Raw genomic sequence first — 13913 nt, 5'->3', positions numbered from 1 at the left:
AGATATACAAATTAATAACATTATATTAAGAAATTATAAGTACTAATATGAAAACTAAAGCAGGGTAGGGGAATAGGGAATTGGGCAAGTCACTATCCTTTCTGAGTCTGTTTCATCATTGCAAATTCTGCGTGTGTAATGCCACGGCTGACTTTATAGGAATGGCTAGAGGATTAGATAAGGGACAATGTGAAATGTTTTGAATTTAAGTTTTCTGTTTTATACGATGGAGGTCCTACATATACCAACTGAATGGTTATTAGAATTAAATGACAAATAATGCATACCAAAGGTCATAAACTGATGATGTGTGTTAAATTCAGTCAACAGAAACAGTTCCTGTTTAATGGATAAATATTGTTACTCCTGTGTGTAAGCTATCATGTTCTACATTGAAAAATGTTATTTTGCCCTCTCACTGGTAAAGTAAAACCCACCACTATACTAAAAAATGAATATATTTGGATAAAACAACAATATGAGAATCCAGACTTCTAAATATCCCTTATCCTATAGTATAAATTAATAAGACTTGATATGATTATCCTTACTAATCATTTTTGAAGCAAATAGTAACATAAAGGCACTATTTATGAAAACATAGTGGTAATATGCTTGTCCCAATGGATCATCCGCAAATGCTAAAGGTCTCAGACCAAAATTGATGTTGGAAAATTGTGAAAATCAACCAAAATAAATCCTGGATGCAGATAACCTAGAATCAAAGACTGCTAAGACAAGGAACCTTAGAGATTCAAGCCAATCTCATTACCTCTCACTTGGAACACCACAACAAGCTTCCTAACTGGTCTATGATCTCCACCTAGGAAGCCAGGCAATCTTTTAAAATTATAAATCAGTAGTGTCACTTTCCTGCTTAAAGCTATCCAATGACTTCCCTGTGGATTTGATTCTAATTATAAATTTTCTTCAGTGACCTGCATGATCCTACATGATTTAGCCCTGCCTCTCTCCAGTTTCATTTTCTACTACTTTTCCCTTCATTCATCACACAGGAACACCAGCACAGCCTTGTTTTTAACCCTTTAAAGTGTCCAGCTCATTCCAAACTCAGAGCCCCTGTACCCATTCCCTCTTCCTGAAATGCTTTTCTCTCAGATTTTCTCGTGACCACCCTCTTCTCATCATTCAGACCCCTGCTCAAATAAATGTCACCCCCTCACACCCTTTTCCTCACCATCCTAGCTGAAGTAGTTCCCCACCACCATCACAGAGTTACTATCTCATTACGCTGTGTTAGCTTTTTCATAGCATTTACTTCTTTATGAAATTACACCATTTATTATCTGCATGTTTATTCTCTGTCTCCCTCAACTAGAATGTAATCTCCAGGAAAGAAAGAGAGCAGGGACCATGTTGGTCTTCTTTACCATTCTACTCCACTACTGAACACTCTCTGGCATAGTGAAGTCTCCACTAAATATCTGAATAAATATTTGTTGAGTAAATGAACACACAAACTTTACACACACACAGTCACTAACAATCTCATGAGCTTAATGATTCCCTGCTGAGTTCCAAAACAGGGACCAACTTCCAAACATTAGAACTGGGATGCACCACTCTTTGGCTTGAGGCAGTTGAGTAAAAACAAACAAGAACTTCTGTAGATACACAGAGACAAGAGGCTACTTTATGAAGTTATACATTCATTCAATAAATAATTTGCTGTGGATAGAGAGATAAATAAGATATGCCCCTGCCTTCGTGGAACTTATGTCTACTGGGCAGACAGACATTAAAGGCAACTACAATTGACTCTTGAACAACACAGTTGTCACGGACACCGACCCTCCGTGCAGTCAAAACTCCTGGTATAACTTTTTGTCAGCCCTCCGCAACCACAGATTCAACCAACCACAGGTCATGTAGTACTGTAGTAGTTACTACTGAAAAAAATCTGCATATAAGTGGACCTGTGCAGGTCAAACTTGAGATGCTCAAGGGTCAACTGTACAATAAAATGTAACAAAAGTCAATAAATGTGATACAGCCATACAACAGAGTATTACCCAACCATTAAAAGGAAGAAAGTACAGGCATACTTCATTTTATTGCACTTTACTACACTTTGCAGATAATGGATTTTTCACAAACTGAAAGTTTGTGGCAACCCTGAGTTGAGTGAATCTGAGGATGAGATGGCTGGATGGCATCACTGACTCAATGGACGTGAGTCTGAGTGAAGTCCGGGAGTTGGTGATGGGCAGGGAGGCCTGACGTGCTGCAATTCATGGGGTCGCAAAGAGTCGGACACGACTGAGTGACTGATCTGATCTGATCTGATGGGCACCATTTTTCCAACAGCAGTTGCCCATTTTGTATCTCTCTGTCACTTTTGGTTATTCTCATCATATTTCAAACTTTTTCATTATATTACCTTTGTTATGGTGATCTGTGGTCCGTGATCTCTGATATTACTATTGTAAAGAGATTATGACTCACTGAAGGCTCAGATGATGGTTAACGTTTTGAGGTATGTACATTGTTTTATGAGACAATACTATTGCACATTTCATTGACTATTATGTAATGTAAAAATAATTTTTACATGTGCTGGGAAACCAAAAAGTTCATGTGGCTCACTTTATTGCAGTATGGCTTTATTGTGGTGATCTGGAAGCACATCTCCTCCAGAGCTATGCCTGGATTGACACACGCTACAGCATGTGTCATGAAACATGTTAAGTGAAAGGAGCTGGTCAAAACCCTCACATATTATATGATTCCATTTATATAAGATACCCAAAAATAGGCAAATCTACAGAAATAAAAGTACATTAGTGGTTGCTTAGGGCTGGGAGGATAGTGGGATAATAGCTAAAAGGTACAGGATTTCTCTTGGAGGTCAAGAAAATGTTCTAAAATTGACTGTGGGGTTGATGGTTGCACATAGCTCAGAACATACCAAAGGCCACACAAATAGATGAATTTTATGAATTGGTGAGTTGACTCTCAAAACGATGTTTTTCAAAATATAATAAATGCTATGAGAGAACAAGAACATAAAACTACACACATATATAGTTTAATGGTCAGGAAAGGCACTTATGAAAATAACGCAATCTTATGGCGGAAACCAACACAACATTGTAAAGCAATTATCCTCCAATTAAGAATTTTAAAATAATTTCTTTACAGTATTATCCTTCAATTAAAAATAAATAAATTTTAAAAAAACAAAGCAAAGAGAGAAAAGATCCCACATGCCATGTGGCACAGCCAAAAAAAAAACTGTTCAAAAATGTTTTTAAAAAAATAAAAAGGAATAGAATTCTCACACATGCTAAAAAATATTAAAAAATAATGCAATCTGAAGAATGATAGGAGCTAGCCATCTAACAAAGTACATGGCATGGGTGAAACTTGGCAATGAAACGAAGTCTAGTACTAGAACCTGTTCAGTCTGTCTGGAATATAGAATAAAGGTAGCAAAGATAAGGCTGTAAGAAGTAAAAAGGGATCTAATAATATGAGCTTTGTGTCAATGAGAAGCAATTCAAGTGTTTGCAGATAGAGGTTAAGAGGATGAGATGTACAGCTGCTCATTTCTAAATCAAAGAGGAATGCATCATTCCATTCACCCAAGTGTACTCTTACAGATAAAATAATAAAGTATGATGACAATATAGAGCAAAGTTGTTTTAATAGCAAATAAATGAATGGCTGGTAAATATAAGTACATAAAGTTTACTGTCAACACGAAAATATGTTTCTGACGATACCATACGGCATAGTAGTTATGAGTATAAACTTTGGAATCAGACGAACCCTGATTTAAATCCCAGATCTGCTACTTACTAGGTATGTAATCTTGGGTAAATACTTAGCTACTCTGAACCTAAGTTCTCTCATTTATAAAATGGCAAAGATATTATCTACTCTACATGGTTGCTGATAGTTAAAGGATATACTCTATAGTGTGTGGTACGTAATAAGCATTCAATAAATATTACTATATTACTATATTACTGTACCCTCGATCTCCTCTTGGCCAACCTTCTTGAAAGAGTATTTTACACTTGTCTACTTATCCTCACTTCCTATGTGTTTATCTGTCTCTTCCTATTAGAATTAAAATGTCACAAAGGCCGGGACTTTTTGTTCACCAACCTAGAACAGTACCTAGCACAAAAGACACTTGAACAATTTTGCAAAAAATGAATGAAGGATTAAACACACTCTCCAGTGGACAGCAATCTGGCTTTTGCAAACACCAATCCAGCAAACCTCCTCTAGAAAACATGAAACCCAACAGACTTTGCAGCCCTTATACTGGATCTCTCCATCCCAGTTATTTAGTATTAAATAACTTCTCATCCATTCTTGAAACTCATTTCTCCTTTGGCTTCTATGACAATAGTATCTCTTGTAAGTTCCCTCATATCTTTGAACTGTTATCTTTTGGTGTCTTTCCTGAGTTCCTCATCTGTCAAGCCCTTAAAAATTGGGAGTTCTTTCTTTGGCCCTACTCTTCTCCCTCTATACCAGTGACTGGCAAGTGGAAGGGTGAGCATGTTAGAAATAGAAAGGAGAGCTTTTGCAAAATTCTACTCTTCAGAGTATGAGAATCATTGCTTCTGTGAATCACTAGTAATGGAAGGAGCTTTACAATACTCCAGTGTGTGATGAAAGCAACAAACTCGTGAACTCTTCTTCCTGCTCTCCTTGGTCTCCCCCTCCACAGTTATATAACACCTGTACACTACTGTTTCCTCAAGTTCTTACCTCCACCCCTGAACCTCCAAGTTAAGACTAGGATATCCAAATATATTCACTGGGTATTCCTCACGCACCTCAAACTAAGTATCTCAGAACTGTGATGTCTCCCACAAAACCTGCTCCTTTTCCTGTAATATCTCTGTCAATAAAAGTCACCACATGGTCACCAAAACCAAAAACTGGGAAGTTATCTCTGACATCTTCTTTCTCCCCCACCTTTCCACACCAAGTCAACCAAATCCTGTTGACTTTATCAATTAAATTATTCTCAGCTCTATCCCTATTATTCATGCCAAGTTCAGCCTCTCATCACCTCTTGCTCAGGCCACTCTAAGAGCCTTCCACTAAGTTTCCCTATCCCTAGATCAGCAGTTCTCTAAGTGTGGTCCCAAACTAGCAGCATCAGTATTGCCTGGGAACTGGTTAGAAATGCAAATTCTCAGGTGTACTCCAAACTTGCTAAATCACAGTCTGGTGATGGGGCCTAGCCATCTGCATTTTAACAAGGCCTCCAGGTGGGCTTCCCTGGTGGCTCAGAGGTTAAAGCATCTGCCTCCAATGCAGGAGACCCGGGTTTGATCCCTGGGTCGGGAAGATCCCCTGGAGAAGGAAATGGCAACCCACTCCCGTATTCTTGCCTGGAGAATCCCATGGACAGAGAAGCCTGGTAGGCTACAGTCCACAGGGTCGCAAAGAGTTGGACACGACTGAGTGACTTCACCTTCACTTTCCAGGTGGTACAGATGCATGTTAAAGTTTTCAGGCTTATTCCCTTGGTTTTATGGTTTTCAACTTTGGGTGAACATTGCAATCACCTGAGGAGTTTTGAAAATCCTGACAACCTGGCTCCTACTCCAGACATTCTGAGCAGTGGTCACCATCCTTTCTGGCACCAGAGATCAGTTTCATAGAAGACAATTTTCCCATGGACTGGAAGAGCAAGATGGTTTTGAGATAATTCAAGTGTACTACATTTGTTGTGCACTTTATTTCCATTACTATTACATCAGCTCCATTTAAGATCATCAGGCATTAAACCCCAGAGGGTGGGGACCTCTATTCTGATGTCAGTGGTCTAAGGTGAGCACAGAAGCTGAGAACATTCCCCAGGTGATTCCAATGTGCACTTAAGATTGAGAACCACTGTCTTAGATCCATTCTCCACAAAGCCAGCATGATCTATTTAAAACATAAATCTGACCCGATTAAATCTACAGCTCCTCATCAACTAAAAAAAATAAGCCAAGCATCTCAACATAGCATTTAATATCCTTCATAACTTAACTAACCCTCAGCCACCAATATAGGGAAGGCACCACAGTGTAGTTAAAAATATTGATTTGAAACCAATGGTCTGAGTTGAAATCCCAGCTCTCCCACCTATTAGCTGTGAAACTTTGGGCAGGTTAGTTAACCTCTTAGTGCTTCAGTGTGCTGTAACTGTGAGGATTAAATGAATGAATACATGTAAGTCTCGTTAGAACAGTCTCTGGTACATAGTAAAGCACTCAACAGATGTAAGTTATTATATTCAGTATTCTTCCATCTACAGGAAACCTATCCCAAATTTCCAAACTGGACTAAAATTTCCTCCCATAGAGCCCTGAGTTTATCACTTAACAAGATGTGTTGATTATCTGTTTGTATAGCTGCTGCTGCTGCTAAGTCACTTCAGTCATGTCCGACTCCGTGCGACCCTATAGATGGCAGCCCATCAGGCTCCCCCATCCCTGGGATTCTCCAGGCAAGAACACTGGAGTGGGTTGCCATTTCCTTCGCCAATGCATGAAAGTGAAAAGTGAAAGTGAAGTCACTCAGTCATGTCCGACTCCTAGTGACCCCATGGACTGCAGCCTACCAGGCTCCTCCATCCATGGGATTTTCCAGGCAAGAGTACTGGAGTGGGTTTCCATTGCTTCCCCATTGTATACCTGTGGTACACTGCGGTACATTGTCATTTCTCTGTTTCTACTAAAATGGTCCCTGGGGACTTCCCTGGTGGTAGTGAATAAGAATCCGCCTGCCAATACAGGGGACATGGGTCTGATCCCTGATCCAGGAGGATGAAGACCCAGCACAACCAATAACTAATTAATTAAAAATAAAATATTAATAAAATAAATTATGTATACCTGTGGCGGATTCATGTTGATATATGGCAAAACCAATACAATATTGTAAAGTTAAAAAAATGATATTAATAATTTTTTGAAATAAAGATGAAAAAGGGACATTCTCAGTTGGAGGAAACCTAAAATAATTAATTGCCAATGTACCTGCACAAAAGTAAGTGCTAAAATAAATTTCACAGGTGGAAGAGAAATGATACCAAAGTAATTAGAAATTCAAGATAGAAGGAAGAGCAACAGAAATGGTAAATATATGGACAAATGTAATAAACTGGCTTTTCCCCTTTAAATTTTTGATATGAGATGTGCATGACTGAAAATAAAAACTGTAACATTGTCTAAAAAAAAAAATAAAATGGTATCTGATAGATAATAATTAACTAAACTGATAACAGCAGAGAAACCATATGATAGTATATTTTAGCTCCAAATTTGCTTTTTTAGAAGTATTATTACTAGTGGTTATATAATGCATAATACCTGTATGATTCTCAGCTTTCTACAAATATAACACAGCAGAAACTTTCAAAGCCAAACTGGGAACAATAGTACAATACTGAACTAGAATCGAGTATCAGATTTTCTATTACAGCATCTCTGCCTTGTCTAAAGTGGGCAAATGTGGAATATGTCAGGTCCTTTTCATCCGTAATTCTACATGGTTCCATTGATAAGGTATCCTGCAGTCTTAAGCATTCAAACTGGAATAATAATGTCAAGGACCACTAAGCATCAGCAGATTACCAAGGAGACAGTTTTCCTACCTGGGAATTAGTCTGAGAGGCTACTAAAAATAGATATAATGATTCTTCCATCTTCAGAGCAGCACCTAAGAGTAAGGACTGCAAGTCTGAGACATCAAAGAAAATAAAAAAATACGATCCAAGTTCACTATGTGCGTACCTTTAAAATGCCATCCAAGGTGCCCTTATAGAGGTCCACGTGGCCCACAATTGCCCTCTGGTTCATCATGCGAGTTCGTACCACATCAACTGGATTGGAAGCCAGAGCCCCAGCCAAGCCACATGTAAAGCTGGAACTAAAGATAAAAACTGTAAGAAGACAGACTGCCCCACTTCCACCTCTGCCCGCGTAAACAGAAATTAGGTCAAACAGAAATGTACAATGAGTCAGACACCACATAAAACCTGGCACTTGCTCTTTTATTACAATCTAAAGAGAAAGGAAATCTTTACTAAAGAGACATTAGTCAAAAGCTGTCCCCTTCACTTTTCAATCCAAAATTCAGATAGCCTTTTTTTTTTTTTTTTTAAAGAGTTCGTAAGTCTAGCAAGTTTCCTAAGCAGGAAGTATTATGCATCATCTATTAGTTATGTAAACTTTTCAAGTCACAACATCATATGCAAAAGGAATTTGAGTATTAAAGTATCATAAAAGTTGCAAGATGAAGAAAATGTAAGATGAAATGAGCAACATTTCAGTCCAAAACTGTGGTCTTGCTTCACAAGCCCTATAAAATTTCACCCTTTTATTCTGTTTATCATTGAGAAAATTTGCTTTCTGACCCAAAATTAATCAAAGCAAATAATGGATGAGTTTATTAGGTATAGAGTCTATATATGAACAAATGCAAATACTGCAGACATCTGGAATTAGACACTGCTCCCAAGTACGAAAGTGCCTATTGCATCTGGAATCTCTATACGTTTATCAGAAGGCTTGAAGTTCTGGTGATGAGAGAGAAAAAGGTATTTAGGCCATATGTACTCATTATCAATTCTAGGTGAGGACTTCAGTGAAAGATGCTTTTTGTGCTTGAAGTACTGACAATATGGAATGAACACAACCTATGAGACTTACACAAAGTGAGTTAAGATTGTATCTCCCATCAGCCCTGACAATATCAAGTGTTTCTTCGTAATATCATAGACTGGTAGCTCTACTCCCACGACGATGGCAGCCCGCTGAGCAGTTGGGACAACACCCTACAAAACATAAGTGACATGAGACACTGGGGAAATACATTGGTAGTGAGTTAAGTCAAAGGGTGAACAAAATAGGTCAGGAATTTTAAAATGGCAGAAAAAAATCCAAGTCTGCAGCATAAGATCACTATTTCACATCAACTGCATATACTGAAACACTTATAAATACCCAATTCACTTACTGTACTAAAAATAAAATCATTGATATGACACCTAAGACACAAACAACAAAAGAAAAATAGACAAATAGACTTCATCATAATTAAACATTCTTGTGGTTAGAAAAATGACAACCCACACAATGGGAGAAAATATTTGCAAATCATGTATCTGGACTAGTACAAAGCATATATTATATTAATATATGGACTAGTATCCAAAATATATAAAGAACTGCTACAACTCAACAATAAAAAGACAAACAACCCAATTTTTAAAATGTGCAGAAGATCTAAATAGACATTTCTCCAAAGAAGATATACAATTATATACTGCTGGTGGGAATACCATATAGAGTAGCCACTGTGATAAACACTTTGGCAATTCCTGAAAAAGTTAAACAAAGAATTACTATATGACCAATCAATTTCACATCCAGATATACCCAGGAGAATTAAACATGAATTTATGCAAAAACTTGTACATAAATGTTCATAACATACATAATGTACATATGTAACATTCATAATAGCCCAAAAGTACAAATAAATACTTATTAATTGATGAAAGGATAAACAAAATGTGGTATGTACATACAATAGAATTATTATTCAGCCATAAACAGAAATGAAGTACTGATAAATGCTAAAACACAGATGAAACTTTTCGAATAGTATGGTAAACTAAAGAAGCCAGTCATAAATGCCACATATTGTATAATTACATTTACATGAAATGCCAGAATTGGGAAATCTATAGAGACAAAAAGCAGATTAGTGGTTGCCTAGGTCTGGGAGGGTTGGAGGTTGTGAGAAGTGACTATGAATGGGTATAGGGTTTTTTCCTCTGGTGATGAGATGTTCTAAACTTAGACAGTGGTGATGGCTGTACAAGTCTGTGGATATCCAAAAAACATTAAAATATATACTTTAAGATGGCAAATTTTATGGTCTGTGAATTATCTCAATAAAGATGTTGGGCTTCCCTGGTGGTCCAGTGGTTGGGAAACCACCTGCCAATGCAGGGAAAACGGGTTCAATCCCTGGTCCGGGAGGATCCCACATGGCCAGCAGTAACTAAGCCTTGGAGCAACAACTATTGAGCCCGCCCTAGAGTCCGTGGTCCACAACAGGAGAATCCACCACAATGAAAATCCCACACACTGCAATGAAAAGTAGCTTCCACTTGCCACAACCAGAGAAAGTCCACGCACAGCAACAAAGACCCAGCAAAGCCAAGAATAAATAAATAAATAATTTTAAAAATAAAAGCACGAAGCAGAAGTCAGTAGGGAGAGGAGAGCTTTCGAGTTTAATTCACAGAATTTAGGATGTGCAGAAAGGATACATTAGGATCACACAAAAGGTATGACACAGCCAGGGAGAAGGCCAAGGCAAAGTGTATGTCCTTCCAAGTCCTCCTGCAGTAACACTACCAGCTCTTCAGTCACAAGCACACTATTCCCATCACAGCTTACACTACAACACAGGGTTGCTAGAGCATTAAAAAGTCATGTTTTTGAAGAATAAGAATAACACAGGAAAATGCTTATAATGCTAAAGAAGGGAAGAGATAGCGTTATTCTAACTGGGTTTCCCAGGTGGCTCAGTGGGTAAAGAATCTACCTGCCAATGTAGGAGACATGGGAGACGCGGGTTCGATTCCTGGGTCAGGAAGATCCCCTGGAGTAACAAATGGCAACTCATTCCAGTATTCTTGGCTGAGAAATCCCATGGACAGAGGAGCCTGGTGGGCTATAATCCATGGGTTCGCAAAGCATCAGACACGACTGAAGTGACTGAGCATTCTAACTTTAGGAGGAGAGGTATATACACAAATGACAAATCTATGTAAAATTCTTTACAAGGAATATTTTACTTTTATAACTGTGTTTAAATATCATTTAAAAAACTGAGGGACTTCCCTGGTGGTTCAGTGGTTATGACTCCATGCTTCCCATCTAGGGGGCATGAGTTTGATCCCTGGTTGGGGAGCTAATATCCCACATGCTGTGTGACGTGGCCAAAAAATAAAATTTAAAATAATTTGATAAAAAACTGAAAATAAGATACCAGGAGGAATAACTGCTTTCTGGGATACCTGTTAAAATTAGAGTTCAATCCTCTCTAAATTCCCAAATGCAATTCATAAAGTGGACGTGATGGAGCTGTGCTATCATCGGATACTTGATTCTGCTGGTCAGGCTGGTTTGCCCAGCAGTACCTTCCTGTCTGTCCCTTCCACCTGCTCAACTCTGTTAGAAGGTAGCCCCAGAAGATTAATTTGGTGAAAAGTATGGCCCCACGGGGTGAATTTTGGTCACAGACATGTTTTGTGTGGCCTACACAGTATTTCCTAGACGGCTGAATTAGCTGTCAACAAATAAAAAAAAAAAAACAAAAACACCAAAAAAAACTACCACAGGAATGGATACTTCACACAGGAATGCAGATTTTCAGCTCTCCTGAAAGCGCCATGCGCCATGGACTCCCATGGTGCACGGCAGCAATGAACAGGGCAAGTGCTCTCCAGGTCACCACACTACTGTCTCTCCAACCCTGACCTAAGCGCCAGTCACTTTCTTACTGCACTCCTGCTGTTATTTCTTACAATGGAGTTAGGAAGAAAGGGAAATGCTTCCAGGGAAAATGAAATGTTTCCAGTACCCATTTTATTACAATCAAAGCAAGAAAATAAAATACAGACGAAAAGGGCCCTGTGTTTGAAGATAAATGCAAACATACTTCCCTGTTGAAATAAAAAAAAGATTCCTGTATTTTAATATGTAAATAATATGTGTCTGTGTCAAAAGAATGTGCTAAGTTGCTCAGTCACGTCCGACACTTTGCAACCCCTGGACTGTAGCCTGCTAGGCTATTCTGTCCATTGGATTCTCCAGGCAAGAATACTGGAGTGGGTTGCCATTTCCTCCTCCAGGGGATCTTCCCGACCCAGGGATAGAACCCATGTCTCTTACGCTGGCAAGTGGGTTTTTTACCATTAGTGCCAGCTGGGAGTCAAAAGAATACATAACACAATGTATTTCACTTCTTTACCTTATATGTCTGGATGATGTAAATAGCCTGGATTGTAAAAGTAGCCATTTTCAATTCCTCAAAAAATTAAATAGAATTATCATACAATCCAGCAGTCCCACTTCTGGGTATATACACAAAGAACTGAAACCAGTCTTGAAAAGGCATCTGCACATCCATGTTCCCAGCAGCATTATTCACAAGAGCCAAAATACAGAAACAAACTAAATGTTCATCAATGGATGAATGGATTAACAAAATGCGGTGTATGTATATAATATTGTTCAGCTTTAAAAAAGGAATTCTGACCCATGTGACAACATGGTTGAACCTTGAGGACATTATGCTAAATGAAATAAACCAGTAATTAAAAGATAAATACTGTATGATTCCACTTACATGAGGTACCCAGAACCATCAAATTCATAATGAGATAATAAAAGGCTGGTGTCCAGGGGCTGGGGGAGGACGAAATGGCATGCTGTTGTTTAATGGGTACAGAGTCCCAGTTTTGCAGGATGAAAAGAATTCTGCAGACTGGTTGTACAACTATGTAAAATTGTGTTATATGTATTTTATTACAATTAAAAGATTATTTTAAATAAAAATTAAGTAGTTATGTTCCCCTGAAAAAATCTCCAATTCTATTTATTGCTCTGTCTTTGTCTTTCTCCTAGCCCATCAGTTTGTGAAAGAGTTCTAGTTACTTTAATTTTCTGGTTTTAAATTAGACTAATCAAGATAGGATACCTCAAAGGGCCTTTTTATCAAAAAGCAAACCTCAAGTATCATTGATGGATGCCACTGATGAAAGGTTATTAAGTAACAGGATATATACATGTTGTTGTTAGATATATCACCATAAACATTACCTGCTAATTGCAAAGGGGGAAAGACTTATCTTTTATTATGGTAAGAGGTGGTGGACAGTATCTTAACAAGTGAACAAACTTGGCATCGCTAATTTGGGGACAACCTAACATTATGTGCCTCTTGCTGTGGTGCAATGTGACATACAGGGTCACCTATGCAGCTCTCTCACCAAAAACATTTCACATGCATCTAATCAAGCCAACAGATCTAACCTCCAGCATACAGGAAATACAGGGGAAGTGCAAGGAAACATTTTATAAGAAAACTGAATATGGACTGGGTGTTAGGTATTAGGGACTTATAAATTTTCTGAGGTGTGACAATTTGTTGTTGTTGTTCAGTCACTCAGTCGTGTCCAACTCTTTGTGACCCCATGGACCACAGAACGCCAGGCTTCCCTGTCCTTTACCATCTCCCAGAGCTGCTCAAACTCATGTCCATTGAGTCAATGATGCTATCCAGCCATCTCATCCTCTGTTGTCCCCTTCTCTTCCTGCCTTCAATCTTTTCCAGCATCAGTGCCTTTCTAATGAGTCAGTTCTTCACATCAGGTGGCCAAAATATTGGAGCTTTTACTGTCATTATGTAGAAGAATGCCCTTATTCTTAGGATATGCATAATGAAGTACTTAGGGGAGTACTATGATGTCTGCAACTGCCTTTCAAATAGTTTAGCAAAAAGAAAGAGTGTGTGGGGGGGGCTGGGCACGCATATGTGTATATATATATACGTAAGTAGATAAAGCAAATATGACTAAACTTTGAGTCATTTAATCCAGATGTGTAGGTTCTGTTCATTGTTGTGCTCTTTCAACTCTTCTGTATGTTTGACATTCCCTGGTGGCTCAGAAGGTAAAAATCTGCCTGCAATGCAGATGTGGGTTCGATCTCTGGGTTGGGGAGATCCCCTGGTGGAAGGCACAGCAACCCACTCCAGTATTCTTGCCTGGAGAGTACCCATGGAAAGAGGAGCCTGGAGGGCTACAGTCCATGGGGTCGCAAAGAGTCAGACACGACTGAGCAACTAAG

At 38.6% G+C, this 13913-nt stretch overlaps 1 protein-coding gene across 5 annotated transcripts in view; it reads right to left on the bottom strand.

The window, feature by feature from the left end:
* SLC25A14 (solute carrier family 25 member 14) overlaps window positions 1–13913 on the bottom strand; it is a 40244-nt gene that overhangs the window by 2918 nt on the left and 23413 nt on the right. For all 5 annotated transcript variants that reach the window (XM_061407949.1, XM_061407950.1, XM_061407953.1 and 2 more), the window contains 2 exons: window positions 8694–8818; window positions 7776–7911 (listed from right to left, as the gene is read on the bottom strand). In XM_061407949.1, coding sequence (XP_061263933.1) covers window positions 7776–7911; window positions 8694–8818 — 261 coding nt within the window. The remainder of the gene's footprint in view (window positions 1–7775; window positions 7912–8693; window positions 8819–13913) is intronic.

Source organism: Bos javanicus, chromosome X, assembly GCF_032452875.1.
Source record: "Bos javanicus breed banteng chromosome X, ARS-OSU_banteng_1.0, whole genome shotgun sequence".
Taxonomy (NCBI): Eukaryota; Metazoa; Chordata; class Mammalia; order Artiodactyla; family Bovidae; genus Bos; species Bos javanicus.
Note: the sequence above shows the minus strand (reverse complement) of the source record. Positions and strands in the feature narration are given on the sequence as shown.